Genomic DNA, 14,937 nt, shown 5'->3' on the forward strand with positions numbered 1-14,937 from the left:
AATACCTAGAAATACAAGAGATGTGAAAGACCTTTTCAAGGAGAACTGCAAACCACTGCTCAAGGAAATCAGAGAGGACACAAACAAATGGAAGAACATTCCATGCTCATGGATAGGAAGAATCAATATCAAAATGGCCATACTGCCCAAAGTAATGTATAGATTAAATGCTATCCCCATCAAGCTACCATTGACTTTCTTCACAGAATTAGAAAAAACTACTTTAAATTTCATATAGAACCAAAAAAGAGCCCATATAGCCCAGACAATCCTAAGCAAAAATAACAAAGCTGGAGGCATCATGCCACCTTACTTCAAACTATACCACAAGGCTACAGTAACCAAAACAGCGTGGTACTGGTACCAAAACAGATATATAGGCCAATGGAACAGAACAGAGACCTCAGAAACAATCCACACATTTACAACCATCTGGTCTTTGACAAATCTGACAAATACAAGTAATGGGGAAAGGATTCCCTATTTAATAAATGGTGCTGGGGAAACTGGCTAACCATATACAGAAAACTGAAACGACTCCTTCCTTACACCTTATACAGAAATTAACTCAAGATGGATTACAGATGGATTAAAGATTTAAATGTAAGACCTAAAACCATAAATAGCCTAAAAGAAAACCTGTACAATACCATTCAGGACATAGGCATGGGCAAAGACTTCATAAGTAAAACACCAAAAGCAATGGCAGCAAAACCCAAAATTGATAAATGGGATCTAATTAAAGAGCTTAGGCAGCCTACTGAATGGGAGAAAATTTTTGCAATCTATCCACCTGACAAAGGGCTAATATCCAGAATCTATGAGGAACTTTAACCAATTTACAAGAAAAAAAACAACCCCATCAAAAAGTGGGCGAAGGATATGAACAGACACTTCTCAAAAGAAGATATTTATGTGGCCAAGAAACATGAAAAAAAGCTCATCATCACTGGTCATTAGAGAAATGCAAATCAAAACCACGAGGAGATACCATCTCACACCAGTTAGAATGGTGATCATTAAAAAGTCAGGAAACAACAGGTGTTGGAGAGGATGTGGAGAAATAGGAAAGCTTTTACACTGTTGGTGGAAGTGTAAATTAGCTCAACCATTGTAGAAGACAGTGTGGCGATTCCTCAGGGATCTAGAATCAGAAATACCATTTGACCCAGTAATCCCATTACTGGGGATGTACCCAAAGGATTATAAATTATTCTACGATAAATATACATGCACATGTACGTTTATTGTGGCACTGTTCACAACAGTGAAGACTTGGAACCAACCCAAATGCCCATCAATGATAGACTGGATAAAGAAAAAGTGGCACATATACACCATGGAATACTATGCAGCCGTAAAAAAAGGATGAGTTCATGTCCTTTGCAGGGACATGGATGAAGCTGAAAACATCATTCTCAGCAAACTAACACAGGAACAGAAAACCAAACACTGCATGTTCTCACTCATGAGTGGGAGTTGAACAATGAGAACACATGGACAGGGAGGGGAACATGACACACCGGGGCCTGTCAAGGGGTGGGGGGCTAGGGGAGGGATAGCATTAGGAGAAATACCTAATGCAGATGATAGGTGATGGGTGCAGCAAACCACTATGGCATGTGTGTACCTATGTAACAAATCCTGCACGTTCTGCACATATATCCCAGAACTTAAAGTATAATAACAAAAAAAAAAAAAAAAAGGAAAATTGGTGAAAAAAGTATTGAGGTAGGGAAACTCCACAGTTGACTAACTAGTGGCTCATTTCTGTCGGGGCTGTGGTGTTCATGGCTTTTTACATACATGGTAGATGGCAGCTATGAGTTTCTCATCTTAAGAACACTGAGGGCTGGTCATGGTGGCTCATGCCTGTAATCCCATCACCTTGAGAGGCTGAGGCAGGAAGATCGCTTGAGCCCAGGATTTTGAGACCAGCCTGGACAACATAGGGAGACCCCATCTCTACAAAAAAACTTAAAAAATAAAATAGCTGGGCGTGGTGGTGCATGCCTGTGGTCCTAGCAACTCAGGAGGCTGAAGTGGGAGGATTACTTGAGCTCAGAAGGTCAAAGTTGCAGTGAGGTGTGTTTGTCCCACTGCACTCCAGCCTGGGTGACAGAGCAAGACAATGTCTCAAAACAAAACAAAACCACAAAACAATGATTCTTTAGCTTGTGACTTTTAAAAAACTGCTTTATTGGAATATAATATGTAAACTGCACTTAAAATGTACAATTTGATAGACTTTAACATGTATATATACCCAGGAAATCATGACCACAGTTAACATGTAGTGAATAGATTTTGACAATTGAGGTTTCCTGTGGCCCCTTGTTTTCCTTATTCTTTCCCTCCTGATCCTTGCTACCTCCAACCCTGGCAACCCCTGATCTGTTTTCTGGCAGTTTAGATTAGTTACCCAGAGTGGAGTTCAGTGGTGTAATCTCGGCTCACTGCAACCTCCACCTCTTGGGTTCAAATGGTTCTCTTGCCTCAGCCTCCTAAGTAGCTGGGATTACAGGTGCATGCCACCACGTGCAGCTAATTTTCATATTTTTAGTAGAGACGGGATTTCACCCTGTTGGCCAGGATGGTCTCGATCTCCTGACCTTGTGATCTGCCCGCCTTGGTCTCTAAAAGTGCTGGGATTACAGGCATAGTACATTTTTTATAATTTTACATCAATAAAGTCACAGAATATGTACTCTTCTATTTGTTTTTGTCTGGCTTCTTTCAAGCTAGATAGTTATTTTGAAATTTGTGTTATTACATGAATCAGTAGTTCATTTTTATTGTGGGAGCTGTTAGATTTCATCATTGTAACCATGGCTTGTTTATCCAGTCATCTTTTGATGAGCACTTGGGTTGCTTTTAGTTATGACAAATAAAACTGCTGTGGGCATTTATGTTTAAGTCTTCATATGAACATGCTTTCATTTCTCTTGAGTAAATACTTACAACTTGAGTGTCTGGAACAGAGAGTAGGTGCAGGTTAACTTTTAAGAAGCTGCCAAACTCTTTTCCAAAGTGGTTTCACCATTTTTCATTGCCATCACCAGTGTATGAAGTTTTCAGTGGCACCAAATCTTCCTTAACACTTGCTATGGCTAGTATTTTTCATTTTAGCCATTCTAATAGGTATGTGGTAGTATCTCATTGTGGTTTTAGCTATTTTCCTAATGACTAATGATGAACATCTTTTTATATAGCTGTTTGCCGTTAATAGGTCTTCTTTGGTGAAATGTGTAGTCGAACCTTTTGTCTATTTTTAAAATTGAGTTGTTTACTATTTGTAGTTTCATGTTTTCTGCATAAAAGTTCTTTGGTAGATAGATGATTTGCAAATATGTCTTTCCCAATTTGTGGTTTATCACTCATTGTTTTAGCAATGTCTTTCAAAAAGAAAAGTTTTTAGTTTTGATAAAGTCCAATTGATATTTTTTTCTTTTATGGATCATATTTTCAGTCTTATAAATTGTATCTAAGAAGCATTTGCCAACTCAAGGACACAAATACTTTTACCTTTGGTTTCTTATAAAAGTGTTATAGTTTGAAGTTTTACATTTGTCTGTGCTCTATTTTGAGTTAGTTTTGGATATTGTTTGTACTGTGGATCAAAGGTTTTTTTTTTTTTTCCCGCATATAGATACTCATTTTGTTCCAGCACCATTTATTTAAAAGACTATCCTTTAAACTGTATTTTACTAAAAATCCTCCATATATGTGTGGTTTTATTTCTGGGCTATTTTTTTCCACTGATCCGTTTATTTTTATGCTACACTAAACTGTTTTCATTACTGTCATGAGCTTCAGTCAGTGGTATAGCTCTCCATTTCTTTTTTAACATTTGTTTGGCTATTCTAAGATCTTTGCATTTCCATATGAATTTTAGATCATCTACATTTCTACAAAAAATGCCTGCTGGAATTTCGATTGAGATTTTGCAAATTATGTGGACCAATTTAAGGAGAATTGACATCTTAATATTTAGTTTTCTTAGGAAAATGGCATGTCTCTCCAGTTATGTCCTCTTTAATTCTCAGAATGTTTTGTAGTCTTCAGTGTTCAGGTCCTACGCATCTTTTGTCAGATTTATCCTTAAGCATCTTATGGTTTTTTAAAAAAATGCTATCGTAAATGAAAAGTGAAATTTTAAAAATATGAATTTGTTTGTTGTTAATATGTATAAGTATATGATTGACTTTCCTACGTCAATCTGGTATCTTATAATCTTGCTACTAAACTCACTTATGCTATTATCATTTTTGTAGAGTCTTCAGATTTTTTTTACATAGATGATCGTGTCATCTGTGAATAAAGACAGATTTACTTCTTTCTTTCCAATGTAAATGTTTTTAATGTATTGCGTGATTGCATTGGCTAGGATCTTCAGCAGAGTGTTAAATAGAAGCAATGAGGGCCAATGTCTGTGTCTGTTTTCTGATATCACAGGCAAAGCGTTCACCCTTTTACCATTCACTATGCTGTTTTTGTAGATGCCTTCAATCAGGTTGAGGATGTTTCTTTCTGTTTCTAATTTGATGAGAATTTTTATCAGGAGTGGATGTCAAATGCTTTTTTTTTTTTTCTATTGATATTATATACTTTTTCTATTTTAGTTAATCTAGTAAGTTATATTGATGCTTGAATTTGTACTGACTTTTTATTTCTGATATAAACCCCACTTATTAATGGTGAAGTATGCTAATGGTAAAGTTAGACTCAATTTACTGAAATATTTAGACTTTTTACATCTGTGTTTATGTGTGATACTGGCTGTTAGTTTCTTAATTTGTAGTGTCTGATTTTGGTATCAGGGTAAAACTGCCCTAATAGGATGTGTTAGGATGTATTCCCTCTTCTTCTGTTTTTTTGGAAGAGTTTGTGAAGAACTGATGTTTTCTTTAAATATTTGGTAGAGTTTAGCAGGAAAGTCTTCTGGTCCCAGACTTTTCTTTGTGGGTAGTTTTTTATTTTTATTTTTAATTACTTTTCTAGCTATTTAACTTATTTGTATGCCCATGTTTAACGTGCATTTCCCGTAGGAAGCATATACTTGAGTCTTTTGTGACACTCCCCCCTCCCTTTAAATATGAGGAAAAACTTGCCCGCAAGTCCATCAGATGATTTTCCCTCAGTTTCTTTTGGCTAGGATTGTATGTGGGGCTTGGGCCTAAACCAGTCATAGGCAAAGGGGAACAATGAAAATACCGTGATTGGCTTAGCCCGGTGCCTCTCAAGATGTGGTCTCCAGACCAGTAATACTAGCTTTACCTGGAAACTTCTTAGAAATTCAGATTCGTTGACCCTATGCATCAAATTTAAGGGATGTGGTTTAGCAATTTGTCTTAACAAGGTGTTTGAGTAATTTTGAGACATGAGACATTGAGAATAACTGGCCTCGACTAGCCTATACTTGTGAGCAGGGAGGAGTAGCCTGTACCCGACAGTTTAGGGTGTGTTCCTAGGAAGTGGAAGGGATTATTACCTACATAGGTAGGTGATAATCTTGCCATAGGAGGACTGAGGTGGGGCCCAAGAATATGAATTTTTAACTGATACACTCTTGATGGAGTCACGACTGTGCAACACACTCTAAGGAAACAAAATAATATATTGGACTTAGAATTAAATCCATTGAGATCTATATTTTAGAGTCCTCATCTGTAACTGGAGTGAGCAAACTGTCCCAAGGGCAAATCAGAGCTGTTGCATGTTTTGTATGGTGGGTAAGATACGTTTTTACATTTTTAAATGATGGAAAAAAAATAAAAAGAATGGAAAACTATGGGAAATTCAACTTTCAGTATCTATAAATCAATTTTAAAGGAACACAGCCATGTTTATTCGCTTACATATTGTCTAGGATGCCTTTGGACTGGAATGGCAGCGCTGAGTAGTTGTGACAGAGATCATGTGGCTTACAAAGCCTGAAATATTTACTTGCTGGCCCTTTACAGAAAACGTTTGGCAATCCCTATCTATAAGAATAATTTACCAAAGAATAGTACATTCCCCAACTGTCTTGGGTAACTGATAAATTAATAGGTGAACGTTTTGTCTAGAACAGTAAAAGTGTGAATAATGAAGTATGTTATTTCAAGAATATGTGCATATTAGAATTGTGGTAGCTTTGTTGGAAGGAAGATTACTTTAGATTTATAATTAATGTAAGCTTATAATAGTGAGGTGTCATGTATTAGAGCCAGCAGTTTCGGGGAGGTAATTCACCTTTCCCCCTTTTTTAGTTAACTCTTACTTATTCCTCAAGATAAACCTTTTCATATAGCCCTATCACTGAAAATATTCTAAAATCTACATTAATATGGCATATTAATGAGAGAAGCTTTTTTATAACCTGCAGTGCTTCTGGGTAGTTATTTTGCATACTACCCATTACTGTGTAATGGTGTAGGTGCTAAAAGTGAACTCTTCCTAAAACATATCTTTTAAAGCTCTTTGTTTGGCTTTAATGAAAAAGAAGCATATACCAAGGTTAGTGTAGATTTGAGACAGGAGAAATATGTGATTATGTAGGGGTTCAAAGAATCAATTGACTGGCTTTTACGGGTGTTTAGACTTATTTTTTTTAAAATACACAAGATTTGCCTTGTTTGTCACATCATGTTTACCTTCATTAGCCCAAGTTTACCAAAGATTCTGTTGTGAAAGAGAAAGATGAAAATGTTTATTTCTTGACATGTCAATAGAGATAGTAAGATCATGATAGTGCCTTTTTAGGGCTAGTTTAGTAAAAAGAAAAGAAAAGAAAAGAAAAGCCCTTGATCTCTGATGCTGAAACACACAGTTAGGGGAAAAATTGTTAGACCTTTTTTTGGAAGTTCTTCTCACCAGGCTACAGGAAGTGTCATCTTCTATTTGGGGATATTTGCCTGTTAAAAACTATTTCTGATACTTTGAAGTGATCAAATATGAGTTGTGTTTCTATGGAAATTGTTAAATACATGTTGCTTTCCCTAGAGAGAGGTACTCTCTGTGTACCTATATCATACCTATAATGTAGATTTCTTTTTTTAAGGTTATACGTTGGCTCTTCAAAGACGTTCACCTCATCAGAGAAATCCCTGACTCCTTTGCAGTGGTGTAGACATGTCCTAGATAACCCAACTCCTGAGATGGAAGCAGCAAGACGTTCCCTGTGCTTTAGACTGGAGCAAGGTAATTGTGAATGTGTGCATTTACATTCTCCAACTCTTGTCACTGTCAGTGCTACTTTTGTTGCTGGTTTTGGAATAAACATTTCAATTGAAAATTTTTACCCTGAGGTGCAGCTGTTGCATGCAATTAGCTTCACATGTATTACACATCAAGCTTTCTCAATGTAGGATGTGTTTAGTTTTGTGCTTGTTTTTAGCCATATTTTTAGTTTGCTTTGGTTTATACTGCAATGCAGGAACACACATTTTATTTTATTTTATTTTTTCTGTTTGCAAATATACCAGTCAATAAAATGGTCAGTTTTCAGTGCTCTGGGGTCGGTAACAAGGTTGTGTGGCTGGCTTCTAAGGCAGAAAACAGGGTTTCCTGGGGATCTGAGTACTGACCTGATTGAATGCCTTTAACATTTAGTTGGATGTATAACTGGAAGTGCTAACCTTTAAAAACTAAGACATCTTCATATTATCTGTAACATTAATTAACTTATGGAGCCTAACAGAAGTTTAAATTTTAAAAAAGGGCCGTTGGAAAAACAACAAAAATGAGTGAGTGGTACCTTGCTGTTTGATGCAGGGAACTACTTGAAGCTGTAATTATGTAGGCTTTTGACTTGACTGTTAACCTCTGGGCATCTGTTTCATCCTCTGGGGACACTGTTTCTATTCCATGGACCACCTGCCTCCAAATCATACATGAGCTTGAAAGTACAGATTCCGGAGCCTCCAGATTAAAGAATCATACTGTCTGAGGGTAGGGTTGGGGAGTCTGCATTGACAAGTTCACCAGTGTGATTCTCATGTACACTGATATTTGAGTACACTGCCCATGAAACTCTTCGAGGATAACGAATAACATATTTGGACATAAGAAAAAGTATAATAGATAATGCTTCTAGAGCTCTTAATTCTGTAACATTCATTACCTTTACATTCTTGACATCCTTCATCTTATTCAGTCTAACTGAACTCACCTTTAGAGGTGAGAAATACTCAGTTTAGAGAAGTTCCCAGTGTTACAAGGCAGAATGATACTCGGGGACGGAGTCAAAGCCAGGGTCTCTCTGACACCAGAGACTCCATACTGAACTAGTATTCTGTACTGCCGTATTGGCATGGTCATAAGTAAATATCAACAGAAATCTGCTTTAAATACTTGGAAGGTGGGATGAAATAGTGTATCTTATTAACATTTTAACTAAAATGAAACGGGTGGCTTAATAATGGAAAGTTGAAGAGCAGTGTAGGGACAAAGGCATGTTAGGGTTAAAACTGTGGTGATAGATGCTTATCTAACAGAGCAGCCATCTCAGAGTTGGGGGCTCTAGTATTCATTCTGTTCCCATTTACCTCAGTGACTCTAAGAAAACGGATACGGTTTGGCTGTGTGTTCCCAGCCAAATCTCATCTCCATTTGTAATCCTTACATATAGAGGGAGGCACCTGGTGGAAGGTGACTGGATCATGGGGGCACTTTCCCCCATGCTGTTCTCGAGATAGGGAGTTCTCATGACAGCTGATGGTATTAAGTGTGGCACTTCCTCACTCTTGCACTTTCTCCCTCTCCTGCCACCATATAAGGACGTGCCTTGCTTCCCCTTTACCTTCCACCATAATTGCAACTTTCCTGAGGCCTCCCCAGCCATGTGGAACTGGGAATCAATTAAGCCTCCTTTCTTTATAAATTACCCAGTCTCAGGTAGTATCTTTATAGCAGTGTGAGAACAGATAATACACAAACCATTAAATCTCTTTGTACTTAACTCTTTGAAGGGTTATAAAGACCATTCCTAAGTCTCCTTACTTAATCCTTGACTCAGTGACTTATATCTATATTTTAATATAAGAATTTGGCTCAATAATTTGAAGTAAAATTCAAAATGAATTCAGAATTACAGTCCTTTATGTCAGGGGTCAACAAACGTTTTTTGAAAGAAGACAGTTAATATTTTAGATTTTGTGAGCTACATAATCTCTGTCATGACTGTTCAACTTAGCCATGCCCAGAAAACAATGATCAATGCAGAAATTAATGAATGAAGATGTGTTCCAATATAACTTTACTTACAAGCACTGACATTTGAATTTTGTGTGGTTTTTCACATGTCACAAAATGTATATATTTTTCCCAATTATTAAAAAAATATAAAAACCTTTCTTAGCTGGTGAATTATTACAAAAGCAGGAGTGGGCTGGATTTGGGGTACCTTCGGCCTTACCCACCCCGGCCTTACGTCATTTGCACACTAGATAGATTTACATATAAGGTTAGATTTTTTTTTTCTAAAAATAGAAGAGAAACTTTTAAAAAGTAAAAATAATCCTAATCGGTGGTTGCTATTAAGATATTAGACTAAGTGCTTCATTATCCGATTTTCCTTTCATTGATGTGGAGCTCAGGCAGAATCGTGAGGTCATGAGGATGTGAACTGGCATACTGCAGTTTTGTTCATGATGTAATTTATTTAAACGTCCTGTAAAAGTTTAGAGAACGACTTTTTCAAAATCAAAATTAGTCTTTTACTTAATTTGTATATAAACTCAAAACTTCTTTTGCTGTGAGACTAAATGTTTTTATTCCAGAGATCCATAATCCACAATCCTGTTGAGATAAGAAGTAACCAATTAGGTTGTTTACTGGAGAAAATTCTCTTTTTTAAAAAATTCAACTTGTATTTTATAAAATATGTATATACTTTAAAAAATAGTCTTACAACTGTTATAAGACAAATATCAAATTGCTGCCCTAATCTCTCATGCCCCTTTTATTTCCCGGATGCACTTAAGAAAAGCTCTTTGATTTGGTTTTACTGTTTACTTCTCTTTTTAAATTCCATGTTTATATGGCTATTGCTTTGAATTTTTCATTTTAAACATTATCCATTGGCTTTTGACTTTGGATGGTGAAGATTTCATTCTTTTACACCTCACTCCTATATTTTTTCTCTGTATGTCCTTTTTATGTTACCTTTTACCAACTTTAGGGGACGTCAGTATTTATTATGATAGAAAGTTATATTCAAGCCATGCAATATTTTATCATTTCTTTTTCCATCTAACTTTTTTGTTTTTGAGACAGATTCTTGCTCTGTGCTCAGGCTGGAATGCAGTGGCGCAATTTCAGCACACTGCAACATCTGCCTCCTGGGTTCAAGGGGTTCTCGGCCTCAACCTCCTGAGTAGCTGGGATTACAGGTACACACAACCATGCCTGGCTAATTTTTGTATTTTTAATAGAGATGTGATTTCACCATGTTGGCCAGGCTGGTCTTGAATGCCTGATCTCAGGTAATCCACCCACCTCGGCCTCCCAAATTGCTGAGATTACAAGCGTGAGCCACTGTGCCCAGCCCATCTAACATTTTTTTTAAGTATTCATTGGAAAAAGATGCTTAGTGGTGTTGTTGTTGTTGCTGTTATAATTTATAAGACAAGGTCCTTGTCATTAATTTATCCCCAAATTCTCCTCATGAACCATCCGCAGTATGAGACACATAAATCCAAGAATTTTGTTTTGTTACTGTTCCTTCAGGCAGCGCCCTGTTCTCTTACTCTAATTAGAACTAGTCGTGTTTAGCCTCTGAAGAGCCATCATGGTGGGACTTTATTTTCCTTATTCTGGGAATTCCTCTGGCCCCTCTTCAGTGCTATATTACCTGCTTCTGAGATACAAATACTTTCCTTTCTATTCCATTAAAAGAAAGGAATATTTCTGCATTTGCTTTTTTGGGAGAGTAGAGGGAAAAAGGATATGTGGGAGGTAAATTCTGAGAACCTCCTGTGTTTGAAAATGTCTTTATTCCTACTTTCACCCTTATGCAGAATTGTTCTTTGGGCTAGGTATAGAATTCTAGGTTAAAAACCATTTCCCACAGAGTTTAGAAGGCATTATTCCATTATATTTTAGCTTCGGGGTTGCTTTTGAAGTCCGGCACCGTTCTCATTTCTGATTCTATTTGTGACCTTTCTACCTAAAATAACATGAATATTTTAGAATATTGTCTTTTATTCTTGGTATTCTGAAATTTTGTTTATTTTGTGTGTGCTAGAAACTTTAGTTCTGCAAAATTTCTTGCATTATTTCTTTGTATTCATACCCCTCCGCCCTTGTTTTCTCTATTCTTTCTAGATACTCCTGTGGATCAGAGTTGCCTGGATTGATGTTCAAATTTTATATTTTTCTCTCTCGCTTTCTATTCTTGATCTTGTTGTGGTTGTTGTTGCTCTACTTTCTTGGAGATTAAAAAAAAAAAAAAAAACACACAACTTCTAAACTCTTCTGCTGCATATTGAGTGACTTCTATGTACCAGGTACCATTGTAGGTGACGGAGATGCATCAGTGAACAGCACAGATATTAAGTCTCTGCCCTCATTAAGCTCACCTTCTAGTATTCAGATTTTCACTTAGTCCTCCAGATCTGTAAGGTACTTTTATTTGTGTTTGTATCCTTAAATCTAGTGGCTTTCTGTTTCAGTTTATTCAGGTAATGAAGCCTGTCTTTGATAAAAGTAGGAGAGGAGCAGTTGCCTGAGCAGGCAGGGTGGGGAGCTGGAGGGTTTTAGTGCTTTCCTACAGATTTTCAGTTATCTGGTTTTTTTCACTTCACCACAGAACTCCTATCCACTGTGGTACTTTGCACCTGTGATTCCAGAACCTTGCCAGGTCCTTATTAGTTTCCTTTTGCTGTAAGGCCATAGAGTGGTGGATGTCAAAACCCAAGTCTGTTTCCGCTGTTCATTTCTAAGATGTTGTGACCATCCCCAGTGTGATAATTGTCTCCTGTCCCATTCAGTCTTCCTATGGGCTTACACAGTTTGAGTTTAACTCTTACTGTAGTGTGGTTTTATAAGAGAATAGGGAGGAATTCATAGTTAATCCCCCATATTGAGGAAGACTTACTGGCTTCCAACTAAGGGGGTCCTTTGTCAATGATGGTTAATTGACATATACCAAAAATTATGGTTTTGACCCACACTTTATTCATAACATAGTATAAAGATTTAATTGGAATAATACAAGCTTTCTATATTTTTGAAGTTTCAATAATTCTCTAATAAAGCATTTTTCTTTTTGTTTAGACTTAATTTCTCCCTTGGGCAGTCAGCACTTTTGAGTAACAGATATTACTGAGTGTTTTCTTTGGGACTAGGGTTGTTTCTTTTCATTTGAATATAAATTGCCCAAGGGAATGGACTTTGTGTTGTTGAGCACCAGTTCTCTAACTCATAGAAGGGTACCTGACACAAAGTAGATGCTGTTGCTAAAGTAAATGAATGCTTTAATTTTTTTTTTGAACCCAATGTCACTATTACTTCTGTTTCAGTTTTGGTTTTGAATAATTAAAATGGGTTGGGGTCCTTGCAACATTTCCTTATTAGCCACCTCTTACATTCAGGGCGTAGACTAGCATTAGCTGAAGTATCAGCTTGCAGTATTGCTTTCCCATTCACAGGCATGTTTACTTTAAAACAATCAGTTTCTATTTATCTTACACATTTTGTTCCAAGGTGATTAATTGAAGTCCTTAGGAGTTATACATCTCCCTCTATACACACAGAAATTAAAGACACTTCACTAAGAAATTCACAACCATGAGTAGGAGTGATGAGAGGTAAACAAAGGATACAACTACCCTCTCCTTTTTATCCTCTTCCTCTCTGCGTTGTGCTTTTGTCTCATACTCTTAACTCTTTCATTGACAGATAGGTAGAAGTTCCTTAATGTGAGCCTGGAGCTTCAGATGAGATGCTGCTTATGTAATATTTGAGCAAATATTTTTGAAACTTGGTTCCTCTTTTTTGACCTTCATGTTTTGAAAAGAAAATTCTTCAAAAAGTAAAGATTAATTCCCTTCTAGGAAATGTGGAGAGGGGCATAGCTGAGAGGAGCCAGAATGTTTCTGGTGGGTGGAGCTGGTCTTAAACCCTCTTCTACCTTATTTCCTCTTTACCCTAGGCCATTAGCCCAGGCTGTTTTCTTGGCTGCAAGTTAGCCACGGTGGCAAGTTAGCCGTCCCTCCTTGTTTATGGAGTAAGCATCCCCAAGAAGCCATCTGAGTAAGGGTTTGTCAAGGTTGGTTTCTGTAGGTCCATCTGGCTGCATTTTTCCCAAGATTGTCTCTAACTGCACAATTGCTAATGAGCTCATCTGGATTGTAACTTCTTGCAGGTCCCAGGCCTATTTCTCTTCTTGCTGCCTACCTTTGTGATTTCATAGAGTCCTCAAAAAGCTTTCATGATGTATCTGATAACTTTTGACCCTGGATCTAGATAACAAAACTTGCTAAGTTATGGGACATAGTTAAACCTTGTCTTGAGGTTGTGAGAACAAGCTTATTAGAATTCTGCCCTTCTGCAGAAAGTTTTTTTCTGAAGAAAATGAAGGAAAGGGATTTTTATAAGATTTAATTTTGTAGGAAGACAGCACCTGCATTATCACTGTTTTCAAAATACTGCTAAAAAATACGTTGTCGGCCGGGCGCGGTGGCTCATGCCGGTAATCCCAGCACTTTGGGAGGCCGAGACAGGCGGATGACGAGGTCAGGAGATCGAGACCATCCTGGCTAACTCGGTGAAACCCCGTCTCTACTAAAAAATACAAGAAACTAGCCGGGCGAGGTGGCGGGCGCCTATAGTCTCAGCTACACGGGAGGCTGAGGCAGGAGAATGGTGTCAACCTGGGAGGCAGAGTTTGCAGGCTTGCAGTGAGCTGAGATCCGGCCACTGCACTCCAGCCTGGGCGACAGAGCGAGACTCTGTCTCAAAAAAACAAACAAACAAACAAACAAACAAAAAAAACGTTGTCTTCACATCCACAGTTTTGCAAATTGTTAAATATTTTTTAAAAGATACAATAAGATAATTATTTTTAGTGTATATAGTATATTACTACATATGACTAATATGTATCTAATGCCCCTAATTCTTATAGGGAATATTAATTGACTTGGATATAAGAAACTTTTTTTTTTTTTTGAGACAGGGTTTTACTCTTGCCTAGGCTGGAGTGCAGTGGCGCAATCACGGCTCACTGCAGCCTTGACCTCCCTGGGCTCAGGTGACCCTTCCATCTTAACTTCCTAAGTACCTGGGACTGCAGATGTGTGCCACCATACCTGGCAGATTTTTTGTAGGGTCGGGATTTTGCCATGTTGCCCAGGCTGGTATTGAATTCCTGGGCTCAAGCAATCTGCCCACCTTGGCCTCTCTGTGCTGGGATTATAGGCATGAGCCACTGTGCTTGGCCGTAAGAAACTTTTTATTATAAATTGCAAAACTTATTATCCTCTTTTCCAAGCTGATCTTTTAATACTCAAATTTTACAATTTATAAAGTCTTATGTATCATGTAGTCAGCACAGTCAAGTTACTTAAGTTTTCTCAGCCTCTTTTACATTTGTATTTATTTTGTAGTGTTGTTATAAGGAAATAGATATTTGTAAATTAGATTAGATAATGGCTCAAATATTAGGTCTCTCCCCCTTGTATTTGAATAGTGTAAATGGCTTTTTTGGATAATCTACAGAAAGTAATGTTAAAAGTGAAATAACATTGCTAGAAGTTAAATCTCCTGGCATCTCTAAATCTGCAGTCTGCTAGTATAAAGTTAACTAATAAAGTCTAAAACAGAATAATCTCTCTTTTTTTCCCCCCAAAACCCTGGCCACTTATTTGAGTATGCAGTCTCCAACAAAGCTCAGTATCTTGGCTGGTTTTCCTCTTTTGAAGATGGTCCTAACGATGTTTGCTTTCCATTTCG

The 14,937-nt window shown here is 37.3% G+C and overlaps 1 protein-coding gene across 4 annotated transcripts in view; it reads left to right on the plus strand.

Annotated features, from left to right (window-relative positions):
• SLAIN1 (SLAIN motif family member 1) overlaps nt 1-14,937 on the plus strand; it is a 66,140-nt gene that overhangs the window by 13,380 nt on the left and 37,823 nt on the right. For all 4 annotated transcript variants that reach the window (XM_009192049.2, XM_003913964.4, XM_009192050.4 and 1 more), the window contains exon 2: nt 7,043-7,182. In XM_009192049.2, coding sequence (XP_009190313.1) covers nt 7,043-7,182 — 140 coding nt within the window. The remainder of the gene's footprint in view (nt 1-7,042; nt 7,183-14,937) is intronic.

This window comes from Papio anubis, chromosome 15 (assembly GCF_008728515.1).
Source record: "Papio anubis isolate 15944 chromosome 15, Panubis1.0, whole genome shotgun sequence".
NCBI classification, from domain to species: Eukaryota; Metazoa; Chordata; class Mammalia; order Primates; family Cercopithecidae; genus Papio; species Papio anubis.